The sequence below is a fragment of the Scleropages formosus genome, chromosome 5 (genome assembly GCF_900964775.1).
Source record: "Scleropages formosus chromosome 5, fSclFor1.1, whole genome shotgun sequence".
Taxonomy (NCBI): Eukaryota; Metazoa; Chordata; class Actinopteri; order Osteoglossiformes; family Osteoglossidae; genus Scleropages; species Scleropages formosus.
The window spans coordinates 22,542,207-22,558,120 of NC_041810.1; the positions used below are offsets into that span (position 1 = coordinate 22,542,207).

Sequence of the window (15,914 nt, forward strand, 5' to 3'; positions counted from 1 at the left end):
CTTGAATATGAACTGTTCATTAAAGATGGGGTTTAGCGTTTTCCTGTGAACTTTGGTTTCAAACTTCTTCTTTTTATCCGGCAGCAGATACACCTTGACGTATGGGTCTGAGGTGCCACCCATGTCCATAGCAGGAAGCTCTGCTGCCTGGATGATGCCCACAATGAGCTGTGGAAAGGAACAAGAGCTATATTTCAGAACCACAGTTCACTGGACAGCACAACCACAAACACATCATTTTAGGACCAATGTGATGAGAACGATGACACCAAAAAGACAAGTTTCAGCATCCACTGTCTAAAAAGTGAAAATTTCAGTACTACACACAGTAGTCAGCCCCACCAGGGAATATACATTCAGCACCACATTAATGTGGACAGCGACAACACCAGGGTGTGATTTCAGTTGCCCAGTGCAGTGGACAGTGACGCTGAAGGCCAAACACTCCTGGAGTTCTGCTTTTCCCATCCTGCTGCTGGCATCTCAAGGGGAACCTCTCCGTCATTCAAGCAGAGCGTGGTCACACCCTGTCAAGCTCTGATGTAATTAATTACCAAGACTGCTTTATCTGGCTGCTGCTGTCCAAGATCGTATGCACGCAAAGAGGCTTTCTGTGACCTTACAAAAAGAAAGGCGAATCCCCATTAAGTTCACTATGAAGTCAACTAGTTTGTATATCATATTTCTATTGTTTGTATGTCATATTTCTGTTCTTTAGCACCATTAATTAAAATTATCACCTCATTTTAAGAAATACTGCTTATTCTCTTGTCCTCTCATTTGTGATGTTTTATATTTATAGCATAATAATGTTACCTTAAGTCACATTACAGTGTCAGTCATGTTACTGAGAAATGCTACAGAATACAGTGCCCAGCCTTGAGGAAACAGACAAAGGTTAAGGCTATGCCAGAGTCTAAAAACCTTCATCAGCTTCATTCCTTCAAGTGATAATCCTGGAGGACCTGCGAGACTGCTTGACCTGGCCTCCTAATGCGAGCAGCTGCTTCTGCTTGGTCTTTTGCCCCTCAGTCCGTAAATCATACTGTAATCAGGCTGAAATCCTTTGAAACGCTGAAGCAAGCCGTTTGAACAAAAGCCATCCAGAAAGTGTATGGCTCTGCATCAATCAGAGATGTGCAGAGGAAACCCAAACACCTACTGTAACCATACTGCTTTCAGCAATACTGTCATTCCAGGTTGAACAGAGATAGATTAGCATGCATCAGATGACCATCAGATCAGCAGCAAAAAAGAAACAGGTCACGCTTATCTATGGTTCGAAAACACGATGGAGTGCGTTAACATGGAAATCCAGGGTGTGACTGTAAATTTCTTAGAAGCTCATGTCAGATCCACATTAATTTCTCTGTTAAGACCTCAGATTTCAGCAATCACTGTTAGTTTAATTTGACAGTTCATTCAGGTTAGTATGCCAGTCGCTGTGTCAAAATGTCAACGTGTATCACGTGGGACTTGTGAAAGTGATGCTGCCTTAATCAGAAATGCATGGTGAAGCAATTTTTGTGGTTTTGGGTTAAACCGAAGCAGCAATTGTCCAACTTACCCTACCGCTACATTACATGCAAGCATGAGAATGGGTGGCCATTTCTTAAATAAGGATTAGTAGATGTATGAGTAAGACAGTGGATGACCATACTTACAAAAGGAGCTCTCTTGAGTGGCACACAGAACATTTTTAGGAACCAATCCCTTACCTGGTTCTCTGTAAAATTGTAATCCAGGGAGTACTGCAATTTGCCCAGTTTCTCCTTTTCCTTGGGCTCCGCCTCTTTCTCCCCATCCGTCAGCCCTGTTTCTGCATCATCCTCATCCTTCATGGCCTGAAGGAGACACCCACCAAGAGTCAGACCCCCAGGTTCACTCTAGCGCCGGCCCTCTTTGGCCGTACTGGACCCCACCCACTTCAGCCCTGGGAGTCCCCCCACCATAAGACGGGCGCCAACACAACACTTGAGAATTAACATCCCAGCATGCCAAGTGATGTGCTAGCCCGCAACCCCCCTCGCTGCATTCAGTCTGTTTGTGGAAATGTGCAGGCAGTGGTGAGAAAAACAAAAACTTAAGGCAAATTGATTTGTATTTTTCATACAATAAAAAATCAAATCAAATAAAATGCAAACAATTCCCCTTGATCGCATGTCAAGCAAACTGTTTGTCTTGCGAAAGCAAAATCAGCTGGGGATGTCGTAAGATGAAGCAAAAGTAGCCCCCTTGCTAGTCCTGTGCTTCATAGGGAGAGGCTGTCTGTCACTGAAATACATGCGGTTGATGTAGCAAGCCCTGTCACTGACTCACTAAGGCCAGGTGATCTTCAAATGGTCAGTCTCCTCGCCAGTCATGCATTCATTCTCCTACTGTAGGCTAGTGTTTTGTGCAAAAGCCCACCCCTGAACTGAGCCCCTCGTATGGCAGTACTGAAGAGTACATCTGCATAGTCTTAAACCTCAGCTGTCACGGCCATAGAAGCTTGTAAGCATCATGCCAGCAGAGAGTGTCGGTAAGGGGCTGAGAAATACATGGAAGTCCTGTGGTATTAGTTTCAAGGTTGCTGGTGCGAGGGCAGAAAGGCTGTACAAAACTGATTCCCCTGATTCCCCCCCCCACTATTCTTCTTTACATGAAATGGGCAAAGGCATCAACAAACCCAGTGGATCTGGGTATTCACACATCCCAAACAATTTCAAACAATTTCCTATTTATAAATCTGATTCAAGCTTGTCAGTGAATCAAGATTTAACATCCCACTGCAGGCTAAAAGGCCTTTCTGCAATTAAAATGGCGTGTGCACAGTCTTCTCAACTGGCATTCCTCAAGAGAAATGTTCATGGCAGCAACAGTGGGAGGCTCAGACATCTGAATAGCCAATTAAAATTCCAGAGCATCATGGGACTTTGACAGGGAAAATCAGTTTGGTTCAACCTTGTCAAGAGTGCATCCAGAGATGAAATATGTACATAGGGGAACGTACACACATATGTAGGGGTTATGTATATTGTGTTCTATGGGAGCTAAATTGTTCTCTAGAGGCTAGGAGTCAGAGCAGCAGGCTTAGAAAGATCCAACAGCAATTAAGGACCTACCGCCACAGCAAATCCCGCACAGTCATCAGACACAACACAGATAAGGAGGACATAGAAGGAAGAAACACAAATTAAAACAACCACACACTGGAGAGACCACATTAGTGTAGGCATACCAAGAGAAATGACTACTGCGAAGCTTCTGGCTTAGATACTGTCAGTGTTTTAGTACATCTGTGCAGACTTCAGTGGAGCACATAGACTACAATGTTGTTGCCGCCAAATTGCGACCCGGTCACCAAAAACATAATTTTCATAATTAGGCGATGTATTACAAATGGTCAACTTTTTTCATTACAATTTACAACCCATTTTTCAAACAATATAAATCCATAGATGATTGCTTTTCATCAGACTTAGAGCATGGAATCATGCATTCATTTTTATTCAAAAGTAAGGGGTCTATATTCTATGGGAATTCACAGACACAAAGGTTTAATCTGTATTGTTACAAAGAGTGGCTGACTAACTTAACATTGTTCATTCTTCAGACTGTCAATCAAATTATACAGTAAGCCTTTGAGCCATACCTTTCTTAGAAATCAGACCAGCAAATTTAGCTAAATCAATTAAGAAGTGTCATTTCTCTGGGTTAATACCAGTACATTACATCATACTATACCCCAAACTCATAAGACCTCTATTATGGTGCAAAAAATCAAGCATCTGAATAAAAGCCATAACATTTGAAAGCTTTAAAATGGTGAATTTTCCATAACAGTTCTGCAAAAACACAATCATATGACTCCAAGCAGAAGAACACCAACATCAAAAAAAGCAGCAAAAGCACACATTTTTGTGGTTCCTTGAGAATGCAATTAATGAATGAAGATTTCAGGGAGTAACGTTAAGGCGGAGGAATATTCTCCTGTTAGTGGGAAGGGTGGAGCAGTAAGGCAGAGTGCATGGGCTGCATAAAGACTAGAGCCATCCAAAGCGGCCCTGTATCCTCCTCTCAGAGCACAACACACGTCTTTCAGCTTCAAAGGATCCGTGAGGAGCCACTTGCGTTGACAAAACGGCAGCCCAGATTGGCCCAGGACTGCCAGCACCTGGGGGGCTCTTTCAGCTACACAAAGCAGCACATTTTTTGCTGAAAATAGCCGTTTTGTGGGAGCGTTGCCATGCCTTCCTCCTAAATACTGTGACATGGCTTTCTTTACGAAGAAAGCTCTGAGGATAGTCCTGAGCGGAAACGAGAAGGAACAGGGGGACATTTGCGGGGCTAAGATTATGAAAAGGTTGAAAGGTGAAAATTCAAGCTGCATTTCAGGCTGTGTTTTAACACGAAGAAGTGCCTCTGGAACCAGGATCAGGCTCTTTACCTCCATTTTGGTCCCTTCTATGACGTCCTTCATGTTGATGGCGTTCTTGCCGCCCTTCTCCTTGCCCTTCTTCTTGTTTTTCTTCTTGAAGACGCACTTTTTGCAGAGGCAGAAACAGCAGGTGAGGATAAGTAGGATGGCCACAAAGGCGATGGCTATCACAGCCCATGATGGCACTGCGGAGGAGCACAATGTAGGATTAGCTTGGAGAACGGGGGACCTTCCTTTTCATAAAACTGACTCTTCACTGCATCACTCTTCAAACACAATTGTTTTCCTATTTTTGTGAATATTTTACCATAAATATCCCATCTCGTACCCCACCTGCAAACCAACAAACCTGTCCAACTATGAAGAAACAGATGCACTCATCAACTCACTCAGAAAGTTACACACACACTGCTGTTGGAATATTTTTGGGGTCTTCAACCTAACTTTTACTTCATAGAAATTTGACATTCTTAACCCATACCTTTAAAACTAATTTTTGGTATTTTTAATTTCTATTTTAAACCAAACTGCCTTTTTCAAAAACGACCTTCACCTTATATAGATAACCCTATTAGGTGTTATTTCCAGGGCATTCACCCATTACAGGAATGCTTTCCTTAAAAACACACAGAAACTCCTTGGTACATATACACAGCCAGTGCCTGCAGCCCCCTAGGAGACATGCAAGAGCAGTGCTTTTCGGAATACGGGTCCTGAAAGCTTTCCCCAAAACACACTCATTACTAAGCTGCCTTGAAGAGCAGCCGTGTGCGTCTCCAAGTGCCAGAGAGGGAGCTCTTGTCCCACACTGCCTTAATGTGGCGGAAATAACGAGGCCACGAGGAGACGGCTGACACTGCCGTTCACTGGGCCAATGAGACACATCCGGACTACCAAACACTGCATCGCCACAGCTGAGCTCACGCCTGCTGCACAACCACAGAAGAATGGGAAAAAAAAATGGTAGGGCTTTCACCAGAGCACATTATGCTGCTTCATCTTTTTTAAAACACTTTTTTTAACCCACTTGAAATAATTACACAGTACAAGACTTAATTACAGTGAACTACTTAAATATTTCTTTTTTTTTTTTTACTGAATTAGTAGCTTGTAGCCCTTGAACAGATATTAATGATACAAATGAACCAGAATGCAGTAATTTTAACCTGTTATTTGCATATTGCACATCTAATACTCTTCTAAATGTCCCTATAGTTTATAGTTATTCACCCATGTGGCATCTGAAATACTGTATTTGTCTGTGACAGGCAAAGCAAAGCTGAATCAGAGTAGAAATATTTAATTTTTGAATAATTGGTAGCTTGTGGCCCTTAAACAGTTAAGTGAGTGAATGATTGGTTAATGGCTGGTTAATCTTAATCTACAAATACAAATTAACCAAATGCCACCAGTTTCACCTTTTATTTGCATAGAGCACATGTGATACTCTTAAATGGAGCTGTAGCTTAGAGCTGTTAAATGTGACATGTCGAGCTCTAACTTTACTGTACAACAACAAAAGCAAAGGTGACAAACAAACAAACTTTGACAGATAGATTGGGGGCATGCATGTCCTTCATTAGGTGCTGAACAGAGAGGCACACAAGTCATGTTGCCTTTTGGAGCATGTGTTGAAATTGCTGGGATTCTATGACATTGTTTGCACTTTCACATTATCATTGTGTTTTCTGGCTTTGAGAACCTTATGTGGAAGCCTAAACCAGGTGGGACCTCTGGAGGACAAGCGTACTAGCGTCCCCTCCACTGTGTTGGACTTTGGCTTGCAGACACAGGTTTGTGTTTATACCCAGTGTGAGGAAGAGGGAGAATCAATGTGTCATTGACAAAATCAATAAGAACACTCCTTGGTAAAAAACAGAGCTTGACATTTTAGCAAAGATCCTCTGCTACGGGCCCGTGTAAGACACTCTGGAGGTTATGGTAATAACAAGTCTGAATACCAGTAATGGCACATTGGGGATACTGGCAAAGAGACTAGAGTTATAAGTCTTGATGCCTTCAGGTAATGGTTCTGACCTACATGGACATCAGTAATTATAGTACAGGTGGATCAGTAATGACAGGATTGTGTATTTGTAAATGACACTTCATCCTGCACAAAAATAATAGCAGATGATAGCCTTCCTTTGTATAATATACATTACTTTCACTTTGACCTAAAATTACTATTTTTTTTCAGCCTATTATAATAATGCGGCAATAACTGAAGCCTAGTATGCTGGAGGAAAACAATTCAAAGTGAAAATTCAACTTCAGATTAGAATATAAGTAAATTTGTGGGCTGGGTACTTTTGGTTGGACGGGGCCAATTTAAACACATTCAAACAAAATCAGTGTGTGCAGTGCACAGGCGGCACAGCAGCACAGTGGGAAGCGCTGCTGCCTCACGCAACTTGGGCTGTTTGGGCGTAGATTTGAACCCGGCTCAGTCTGTGTAGAGTTTGCATGTTCTGCTTTTCAGACAAGGTAGTGTGCTGAATCAGGCCATTCAGAAGAGTGATCTTAAGCGCTGTAAACCTTGGTGGAGTACGAGTCATCTTGCACACCTTCACAACAACTGAGGACAATGGAGAACACAGGAAGCTCAAACAAAATTTAAACCAATCAGGATCCAGATTATTAAATATTAAATACTGTTCATCCAGTCTCTGCAGGCTTCCCAAAGACTTGGTGGCATTTATCCCTCTTGTCCAAAATTTTAAAACACAAAAATTGTTTTCTGTTCACACACGAGCTCAGCACAGACATGTCTAGCAGAGCTACTAGGAAAAGCGTTGCATTGATGGACTGTCCGTTTTTCCACGTGGGGATCCTGGAAACATTTTCTAATGGCTAGGATGTACAAGGATTATTTTTAACATCTGAAAACAGCAGCAAAAAAATAGCCACCTGCCTGTATGAACCCCTGATTTAAAGTTTTGTTTTTTTAATAACTATGTGAATGAAAGCATCATTTATTATAATAACATAGACAAATTCTAAACAAACACACTGCATTTGCTGTCATTTCAATGACAATCCCAACTTGAATGAAATCCAATATCTTTATGCGTTGTAAAAGTGAATCCCGTCAATGCACTTATTCCACTAATAGTGTTGTTTAGGCAACAATTTTATAAAGAGATGCGGATAAAAGCTAAATTTGTGAGCAAATATTTACAAGTTTTGTCTGACACCGTGCAATGCTTTTGTCAAAAAATAAAAAATGTTTACTGCATACACCAATTAGCCACAATATTAAAACCACCTGCCTAATATTGTGTAGGTCCCCCTCGTGCTGCCAGAACAGCTCAGACCGCTCGAGGCATGGACTCCACAAGACCTCTGAAGGTGTCCTGCGGTATCTGGCACCGAGACCTTAGCAGCAGATCCTTTAAGTCCTGTAAATTGCGAGGTGGGGCCTCCACGGATCGGACTTGTTTTTCCGGCACATCCCACAGATGCTCGATCGGACCGAGATCTGGGTAATTTGGAAGCCAAGCCAACACCTTGAACTCTATGTTCCTCAAACCATTCCTGAACAATTTTTGCAGTGCGGCAGGACCACTGCCATCAGGGATTACCGTTGCCATGAAGGGGTGCACGTGGTCTGCAACACTCTTTAGGTAGGTGGTACGTGTCAAAGTAACATGCAGATGAATGCCAGGACCCAAAGATTCCCAGCAGAACAGTGGCCAAAGCATCACACTGCCTCTGCCAGCTTGCCTTCTTCCCATAGCGCATCCTGCCGCCGTCTCTTCCCCAGGTAAACGACGCACGCGCACCCTGCCACGCGGATGATCCAAAAGAAAACGCGATTCGCCAGACCAGGCCACCTTCTTTCATCGCTCCACGGTCCAGTTCCGATGCTGACGTACCCATCGTAGGCGCTTTCGGTGGTGGACGGGGTCAGCATGGACACTCTGACCGGTCTGCGGCTGTGATGCGCCGTGTTCTGACACTTATCTATCATGGCCAGCATTAAGGTTTTCAGCTATTTGTGCTACGTTAGAGCTTCTGTGGGATCAGACCAGACAGCCTAGCCTTCGCTCCCCACGGGCCCATGGCGCCCATGACCTTGCCGCCGGTTCACCCGTTGTCCTTCCTTGGACCACTTTTGGTAGATACTAACCACTGCATACCGAGAACACCCCACAAGACCCGCCGTTATGGAGATGCTCTGACCCAGTCCTCCAGCCGTCACGGTTTGGCCCTTGTCAAAGTCACTCAGATCCTTACGCTTGTCCTTTTTTCCTGTTTCCAACACATGAAATTCAAGAACTAACTGTTCACTTGCTGCGTAATATGTCCTACCCCTTGACAGGTGCCATTATAACGAGATAATCAATGTTATTCACTTCATCTGTCAGTGGTTTTAATGTTGTGGTTAATAGATGTATAACAATCCCTGTCTTCATATAATTGATTTTAGTAACCCAAGATGTACATATCTTTAATATTGCCTCTATATTTTCCCATAAAAATTTGCACCTTACAATGACCTACATTAGAAGTATGAAGAATAAATTCAAATGGCAGTCACTGGTCAAATGTCCTCTGGATCTGTGTTATGTTTTTATTATGATCGGACTACAGATGAAGAGCTCCAAGGGCCTACAGTGAAAACACTGCCATGTCATCTAAATTGAAATTGGATCATGATGATCCAAGATGGCGCCACAAACGGCAACCTTGGTGTGGTGCTCTCCAGAACTTTTGTGGTTTTTATTTGTCCTGTTTTTGCAACATTATCCAACCACTTTTTCTAATTTAATTCTTATTTATGTACATTTTTTGTATTTATACTGCTATTTATGCTCTCGTGTTTGTATACTCGAAATATTTATTAATTATGTAATTCTGTGTCAGCTGTTTGCCTGTAAATAGTGGAGGCACCTAGAACCACAGCAAATTCCTTTTGTGCATTAGCACACTGGCCAATAAAACTCATTCTGATTCTGAAAAGTGTGCGGTCACATAGTATTAAGCAGATTAAGAATAACCGAACGACGATAGATTGCCAACAATAATAGCGTGCCACACGGTGACCCAGACAAATAAGAATAATCAGGAGGTTACCAATTCAAGTCTCAAGAAGGGCCTAGCTGTAATACCCTTGAGCAAGGTGTACTTCACCTGAATTTCCAGCAAAACGTATGGCTCTATCAATCTGTAAAACTATATGCTACCTTGGACCATCATCATGATCAGCGCTTGTGGACAGACTGGTGGGATATGGAATCCTAGTGCTGAATCAACTCAGTCATATTCTCTGGAAGAATTTCAGTACCACAGTGCAGCGGGAACAAAACACAGCAGAGAAAATGCATTTTATGTCCATCGGAAGGACTGAGTTCATGGCAGTCACATGATGCACACAATACATCACAACAGACCACAAACCGCCAGCTAACACAATTGTGACAGTGCCCTAATGGTAAATTAGCCTTCTTGTTATATCTGGCTACTGCGCAGCATCACCTTCAGTGTTCTCATTTTTCTCCCCACACACTTCAGCTCCGTTTAAACACAGCTGCTGGTTAGTCAAAGACATGTCTCATTTTTGCTTTGGGTATTCCCTCACAAGGTCTGACAGATGATGCAAAATAGCTGGAGGAGGGGAGATCCAGGCTTTCAGAACCGTTTTATCAGCTTCACTTTGAACATGAAGCTGGTTCATAGTGCTGCTGTGCGTATGAACATATTTTGGCGGGTGAGGCCATATTAAAGTTACTTTCTCAAACTTTTCGAGGGTTGATATGACTGCATGGAGGCTCACCCTGAATCCTGGGAGTACTGACTAATGACTTTTTTAGTCTTATTGATGTTCAACCCACCTGTGCGTAGAAATGAAAATGGAATATTATTCAAAGCAAAACTCTGTGCTGGAAGCATCTGGGATACAAGCTGCCTTAAGCCAATATGTCTGTGTAGGTTTATCTGTAATGAAATGATTAAGTATGTAATATTAACATTAACAATTTCTCTGTGCTGCCTGGCACATTAATTCTAAACCCCTCTGCATATCAACAGTTTTACAACCACAGCTTGTCCCTTGAAGCTTGCAGGAGAGCCGAGAGCTGCATCACCGTTGGCCATGCTGCAACAGCTTCCATGTTCTTTTGCATATACTTCCACAGAGGCAGAGAGACCATTTAAACGCAAGTGTGCGGACTGGCATCCCGTCCTGGGTGTGTCCCCTCCCCCTCCAGCCTTACGCCGTGTTGCCGGGTTAAGCTCCAGCTCCCCACGACCCCGTATGGGACAAGCGGTTTCAGACGATGTGTGTGGAAAGCAAGAGGTATAACAGAGCCTGAGGGTTCGTAGGAAAGCAGAAGAGAGCACCTGTGCAGTCAGATGCAGGTAAAACTGCATTTGTAAAATTTTCAAATCTTTATCAGACAAATATACAGAATATCTTAAGGAGCTTTGCAAACTGTTAGTCAAAAGACAGCTGTATGGCAAGTTATGTAGTTCATAGAATTAGGGGACAGCTGGTCCTGTAGTGGTTAGAGCTGCAGCCTTTGGACCCAAAAGGTCGCAGGTTCAAATTTCACCTCCAGCTGTAGTACTCTTGAGCAAGGTACTTAACCTGAAATTGCTTTAGTAAAATTACCTACTTGTATAAATGGGTAAATAATTGTAAAATTGCTTTACATTGTAAGTTTGCTTTGGAGAAAAGCGTCAACTAAAAGAATATATGTAAAATTACTGCATGCTGTGATTTTTTACACAAACCATCAATAAATAGCAGTGATTCATCTGCAAGGTCCACCAAGGTCCAAGCACATGAGGTGGGCTGCATTCAGGTGCTCCCTTTCAAGAACCACAGACACATGAGTTGAAAACTTTCTTCAGGTTCTGTTCACCTTCTTGTTATAACTGTTATATATTTCCATGTGCTTGGCCGCAACTTTTCACAAGGACACATTTAAGGAAATAAGAACTCAAAGGTGCTAAAACCAAGACAAGCTCAGATCAGCTTTCAAAACCAAATGAATCCTTATTAACATGCTGAACTGAAAATGTACAGAGCCTAGAGTACATATCGAATGAAAAGACAGCCCCGCAGCAACAACTGTATTCAGATCCATTTTGTGTTCAACGAGTGGATGAACGCGGTGCTGAAATACCCAGTGGAGGTACTCACGTGGAATCTTTTTCAGCTCATTCATAAACTTGTCCTTCAGCTTGGAGAAGGCCTCATCCTTGGGGCCACCCCCGCCAGCAGCTGGTCCAGTGGCTGGCCCAGCCATCTCTGTGATATTGGATGCAGCCGAGGGGGAACCAGTGGGCAGTAGCGGCGCTGCCAGGGCTTCCCTTCGACCCTCAGTCATTGTGGTACTTGGCGGAAGTCCAGAAGCTGGAAGTAGGCAGAGACAGGAGATGTCAAATGCCATAGGCAACATACTGTCACAGACTTATGGGTTGGACACCTGGCTTCAATTCCATGACAACAAATCTCTAAGGTGCATCCTGGCTTATTTCAATCACACTGCCATCTGACGTCCTGTACTTTTTCTCTGAAACATTCACATCATGACTGTCATATCTCATGCGATGACAGGTTTGCTGTCTGTGACAAGTTTAATTGATAATGGTGACAGCATACTAACAATATGAAATCATATGCAAAATATTTACCACTGTAAATAAAACTAAATTATATTAAACTGAGGGGGGCGCGGTGGTGCAGTGGGTTTGGCCTGTGCCTGCTCTTCAGTAGGTCTGGGGTTCGAGTCCCGCTTCGGATGCTTTGTGACGGACTGGCATCCTGTCCTGGGTGTATCTCCTCCTCCAGCCTTGCACCCTGTGTTGCCGTGTTAGGCTCCGGCTCACCGCGACCCCACTTGGGACAAGCGGTTTCAGTCAAAGTGTGTGTATATTAAACTGGTCATTGAAATCATTCAGTTTTCACATTTGTTCTGTTTGGCAACTACCAGCCCTGCTCTGTTCTCTGTGGTGCCCTCTGTGAGATCCCTTGAGGCATCCACAATTAGAAATATGTATGGCTCCAGTATGGGGTCCTTAATAAAACCAAAGATTCAACTAATAAACCTGATAAGATAACCAGCAGAAAGGTTCCGTTGGGTCTCGCAAACTGCTTTCTTCCTTTCAGTTTGAATGCCAAAGTGTACAGAATGTAGCTGTACTCACTCACCCCTTGACCTACTGAAGGTGAAGTATCTGGTTTGATCACCTGCAGAGCCAAGTCAACATCCACCACCATTTTTTTGTGTCATGCTTACTCTGTCAATTCCCCATAATCTTCATTACGCAGCAAACATTTCTTGTATGAAGAAGTGTAGTTTGAGTTCCTGAAAAAACCTTTGTTGTTTGGTTTATGTATGCGTGTATGTTCCCATCAACAGGCTGCAGCTCTGAGATGTTTTTACATCATGTTTCACATAACAGACTTATGGCTATAAATAATTTCACCTTTTCTTCTCGATGCTTTTTGTCCCATTTTCTCAAATTTTTGAATTCTGTGCTGAATCTGTCCGACTGCAAGACATTCACAAACACTGAGTGTCTCTTCCACCAATCAATTACCCACTAGGTTCACTGCTTTAACTTCTTTCATTGGTTTCAAACTGCAATTGAACTGCAACCTGACTCCAAAAGCCAAACCTCAACTGGCTGACATATCTCATGCCCGATCTTCAATCTGAGCTCGTTTGTCAACTGACACCCTACGCCGCCACCCAAACCTGGCAGGGGACTTTAGAAAACTTGAGCTTTCACTTCTGCATAATGTCATCGCTGCTGCCAGGAGGAGGAGGAAACAGTGGGGTAGGAGGTGTGTGGAGCACAAGAAACACTTCAAACACAAGCTGCAGCGCTTCAAGGCTGGTGGGACCCATTCGTGCACAATGCCCTTTCCATCACATTGCGTGGGTGCTGTTTTCTCCAGCCACTGAAAAGAACCTGGCGGGAAGAGGAAGGGGGGTCACAATCTGATATTTTGATGTCGCTCGATGTCTATTTAAAAGCAGCATTAATGCACACCTGCCAAACCGTGCTGTTGTGCACTGTAACCTACAGCAGTGAGTCATGGTTTTGCACAAAAGGCAGTAATTACAGGCAAAAATAAAGGAGTGACACAAGTGGCCCATTTTGGAGTGAATTAGCATGGCAGGAGTGCGTCCAAGTAATGCTGTCGGAAAGTTGCTGTCAGAAATCAGCAGTGGGCAAGTCAAACTCCCCGCAAATTGCTGGGTTGAACAGGAAGCCAGGCTCCACTGTTTGTCAGTGGGATTTGTGGAAGATCTCTCAGCCCACTGGCTGAAAACACATCCTAGAATCCCAGGGGGCCAAGAGATGAAGCGACAAAAATGACATGACCATTCTGCCTATAGTATGCACAAAGAAACTTCTAGAAGCGTACTCATTTATTACCAGTGAATACTTGTGGGGCCTCTTTAAATGCAATGATTAACTGTGATTAAACAAATCCATTTTAGGCTTTCCATGGGCTGCACAGGGTTCAAACAAAAATCAACATCCTGCCATACCGCTGGGTTCCAAAACACTACAAGTAAATAATTGAGGTTGATTTATGCGATTTCTTAACATTCCTCAATGTTCCATTTAAAGTCACACAAAGACGAAGCTGCCCCTTGAGGAAATGCTCACAAGAACAAGACATGATGATTCTGACATTAGTGAAAGAGTAAGAAAAAGCCACACCAAAACAGAGTGGAAGAGAACACAAAGGCAGAGACAGAAAGAGAACAGAGACAATGAGAGGAGAGATAATAGAGGCAATGGAGATGGAGACAGCAAAGGAGACAGAAAAGAAAACAATGAGTCAACAGATTAACACAACATGGTGTTTCTGTTCTAATTATTAACCTTATAGCCTTCTAATTTTCCATCCATCCATCCACCATCCATCCATCCATCCATAACTGCTTGTGCAGAACAAAGTCAATCAAGTAACTTTGGTATATTTATCAAGTAATTGGGTATTCATTTTAAATATAACAAAGACAGCATGTACATTCATCTGTCAGCTGATGACATTGACTTCAAACCTGAAGGATGCTGCTTCTAACCACACTCCATTCTACTACTGTGGCCCCCTTACCCTTCATGGGTACCTACATGACATGCCATCTGAGATTGAAATTACAAAGAAAAAACAGAGACTGAGAAGCTAGAACACGCACGCATCCTATCCAGTTTGTCAGTGTCTCGGAAACAAGTTGTCACCAATGGTTATGTGCGCATCATGTCAGCTGTGTTGTAAAATTAAACCGAAGTTCACAGCACACGGTTGATCGTGTTTGACACTGGTTCATAGGGTAGTGGTTTAATAATATGTCAATATGTTGGATTCATATACACTATGCGCCCAAGTTACAAGCAACTCTCACAGCACAGCTAATGGTAATAGTTTTTCAACAGGTCAGCAAAGATTCTTGATCTTGCCCAGCTTTAACTGCTGTGGAAAGCTCTGATAATTATATAATTTATTATGTGTTTGCATTCAAAAAAGCCTAAATTAATTATCATAGCAAAGACACTTATTTGGATCTGGAGGGAATGCCAGCTATGTAATTACAGTGACTCAAATTGGGTAAAAAACAACTAAATTAGAGTGTTTATGCATATTACATCATAGATCAGTGCACAGCCAATAATTAACCACACTTTATTGAATTTTGAGATAATCATCAGGCTAATGGAAATTGAACATTTGAAAGCAATGCCCAGTGATGTATTTTTAATTTGTATAAGGCTTTCATTTTACATTATCTTAACAAATGTTTCTGTATTATCTTAAAAGAAACAAACTTCTTAACTTCAAAACCAATTCAGAACAAAATGTTCCATCTGGTTTCATAGAATGGATCTTCCTTTAATGGTAAAGGGTGATTCACAACATTCAAAAACTTAAAAAAAAAAAAGTCACCACACTTTAATAACATCATATCAAGTTTCCATACTGTGACTAATCAGTTTAACCAAATGGGGAATTAAGATAACCAAGAAACAGAACCTAAGTTATCTTCAAAGATTCACAAAGACATTTTAAAAGCAGAGTATCATGAAAAATTAAATATTCCAGATTTTTGCACAACATTATGAATACGTATTTCTTCAGAGTGTGCTGACAGATAATCTTCATAAGACTAAATGCCAAGGCTGAACAGCTTCAGATTATAGTGGAAAAGAACTAGGAATGCCATTTTTATCCGCGGAGCACAAGCATTAACCCTGGAGTCTTTGGACCTGCAAAACTGGGCTTGGACTAAATTGGAGTTTCTTACAGGATTTTTTTTTATTTTTAATTATCAGACATATCCACATAGGTTCTCTGTGTGCACATTGGAATGCCCAGGAGGAATGGGCAGGTACTGGTACTTGGACCCCCCCAGAGGTTTATTTTTCTCCTTCTGGCTGTAATTGGGAGTCCCCCCAGCCACTGTTGCCAGCTCACTTATGCCATTGTTTTTTCTTCATAGGCATTATAACAAACCTCATTTAA

General features: G+C 42.4%; 1 protein-coding gene across 10 annotated transcripts in view; it reads right to left on the minus strand.

Annotated features, from left to right (window-relative positions):
- LOC108942299 (synaptotagmin-1-like) overlaps positions 1–15,914 on the minus strand; it is a 127,742-nt gene that overhangs the window by 21,237 nt on the left and 90,591 nt on the right. For 9 of the 10 annotated variants that reach the window (XM_018765533.2, XM_018765537.2, XM_029251749.1 and 6 more), the window contains 4 exons: positions 11,571–11,783; positions 4,430–4,605; positions 1,719–1,844; positions 1–168 (listed from right to left, as the gene is read on the minus strand). In XM_018765533.2, coding sequence (XP_018621049.1) covers positions 1–168; positions 1,719–1,844; positions 4,430–4,605; positions 11,571–11,757 — 657 coding nt within the window. In that variant the 5' untranslated portion in view covers positions 11,758–11,783. The remainder of the gene's footprint in view (positions 169–1,718; positions 1,845–4,429; positions 4,606–11,570; positions 11,784–15,914) is intronic. The other variant, XM_018765528.2, reaches the window with a different exon arrangement.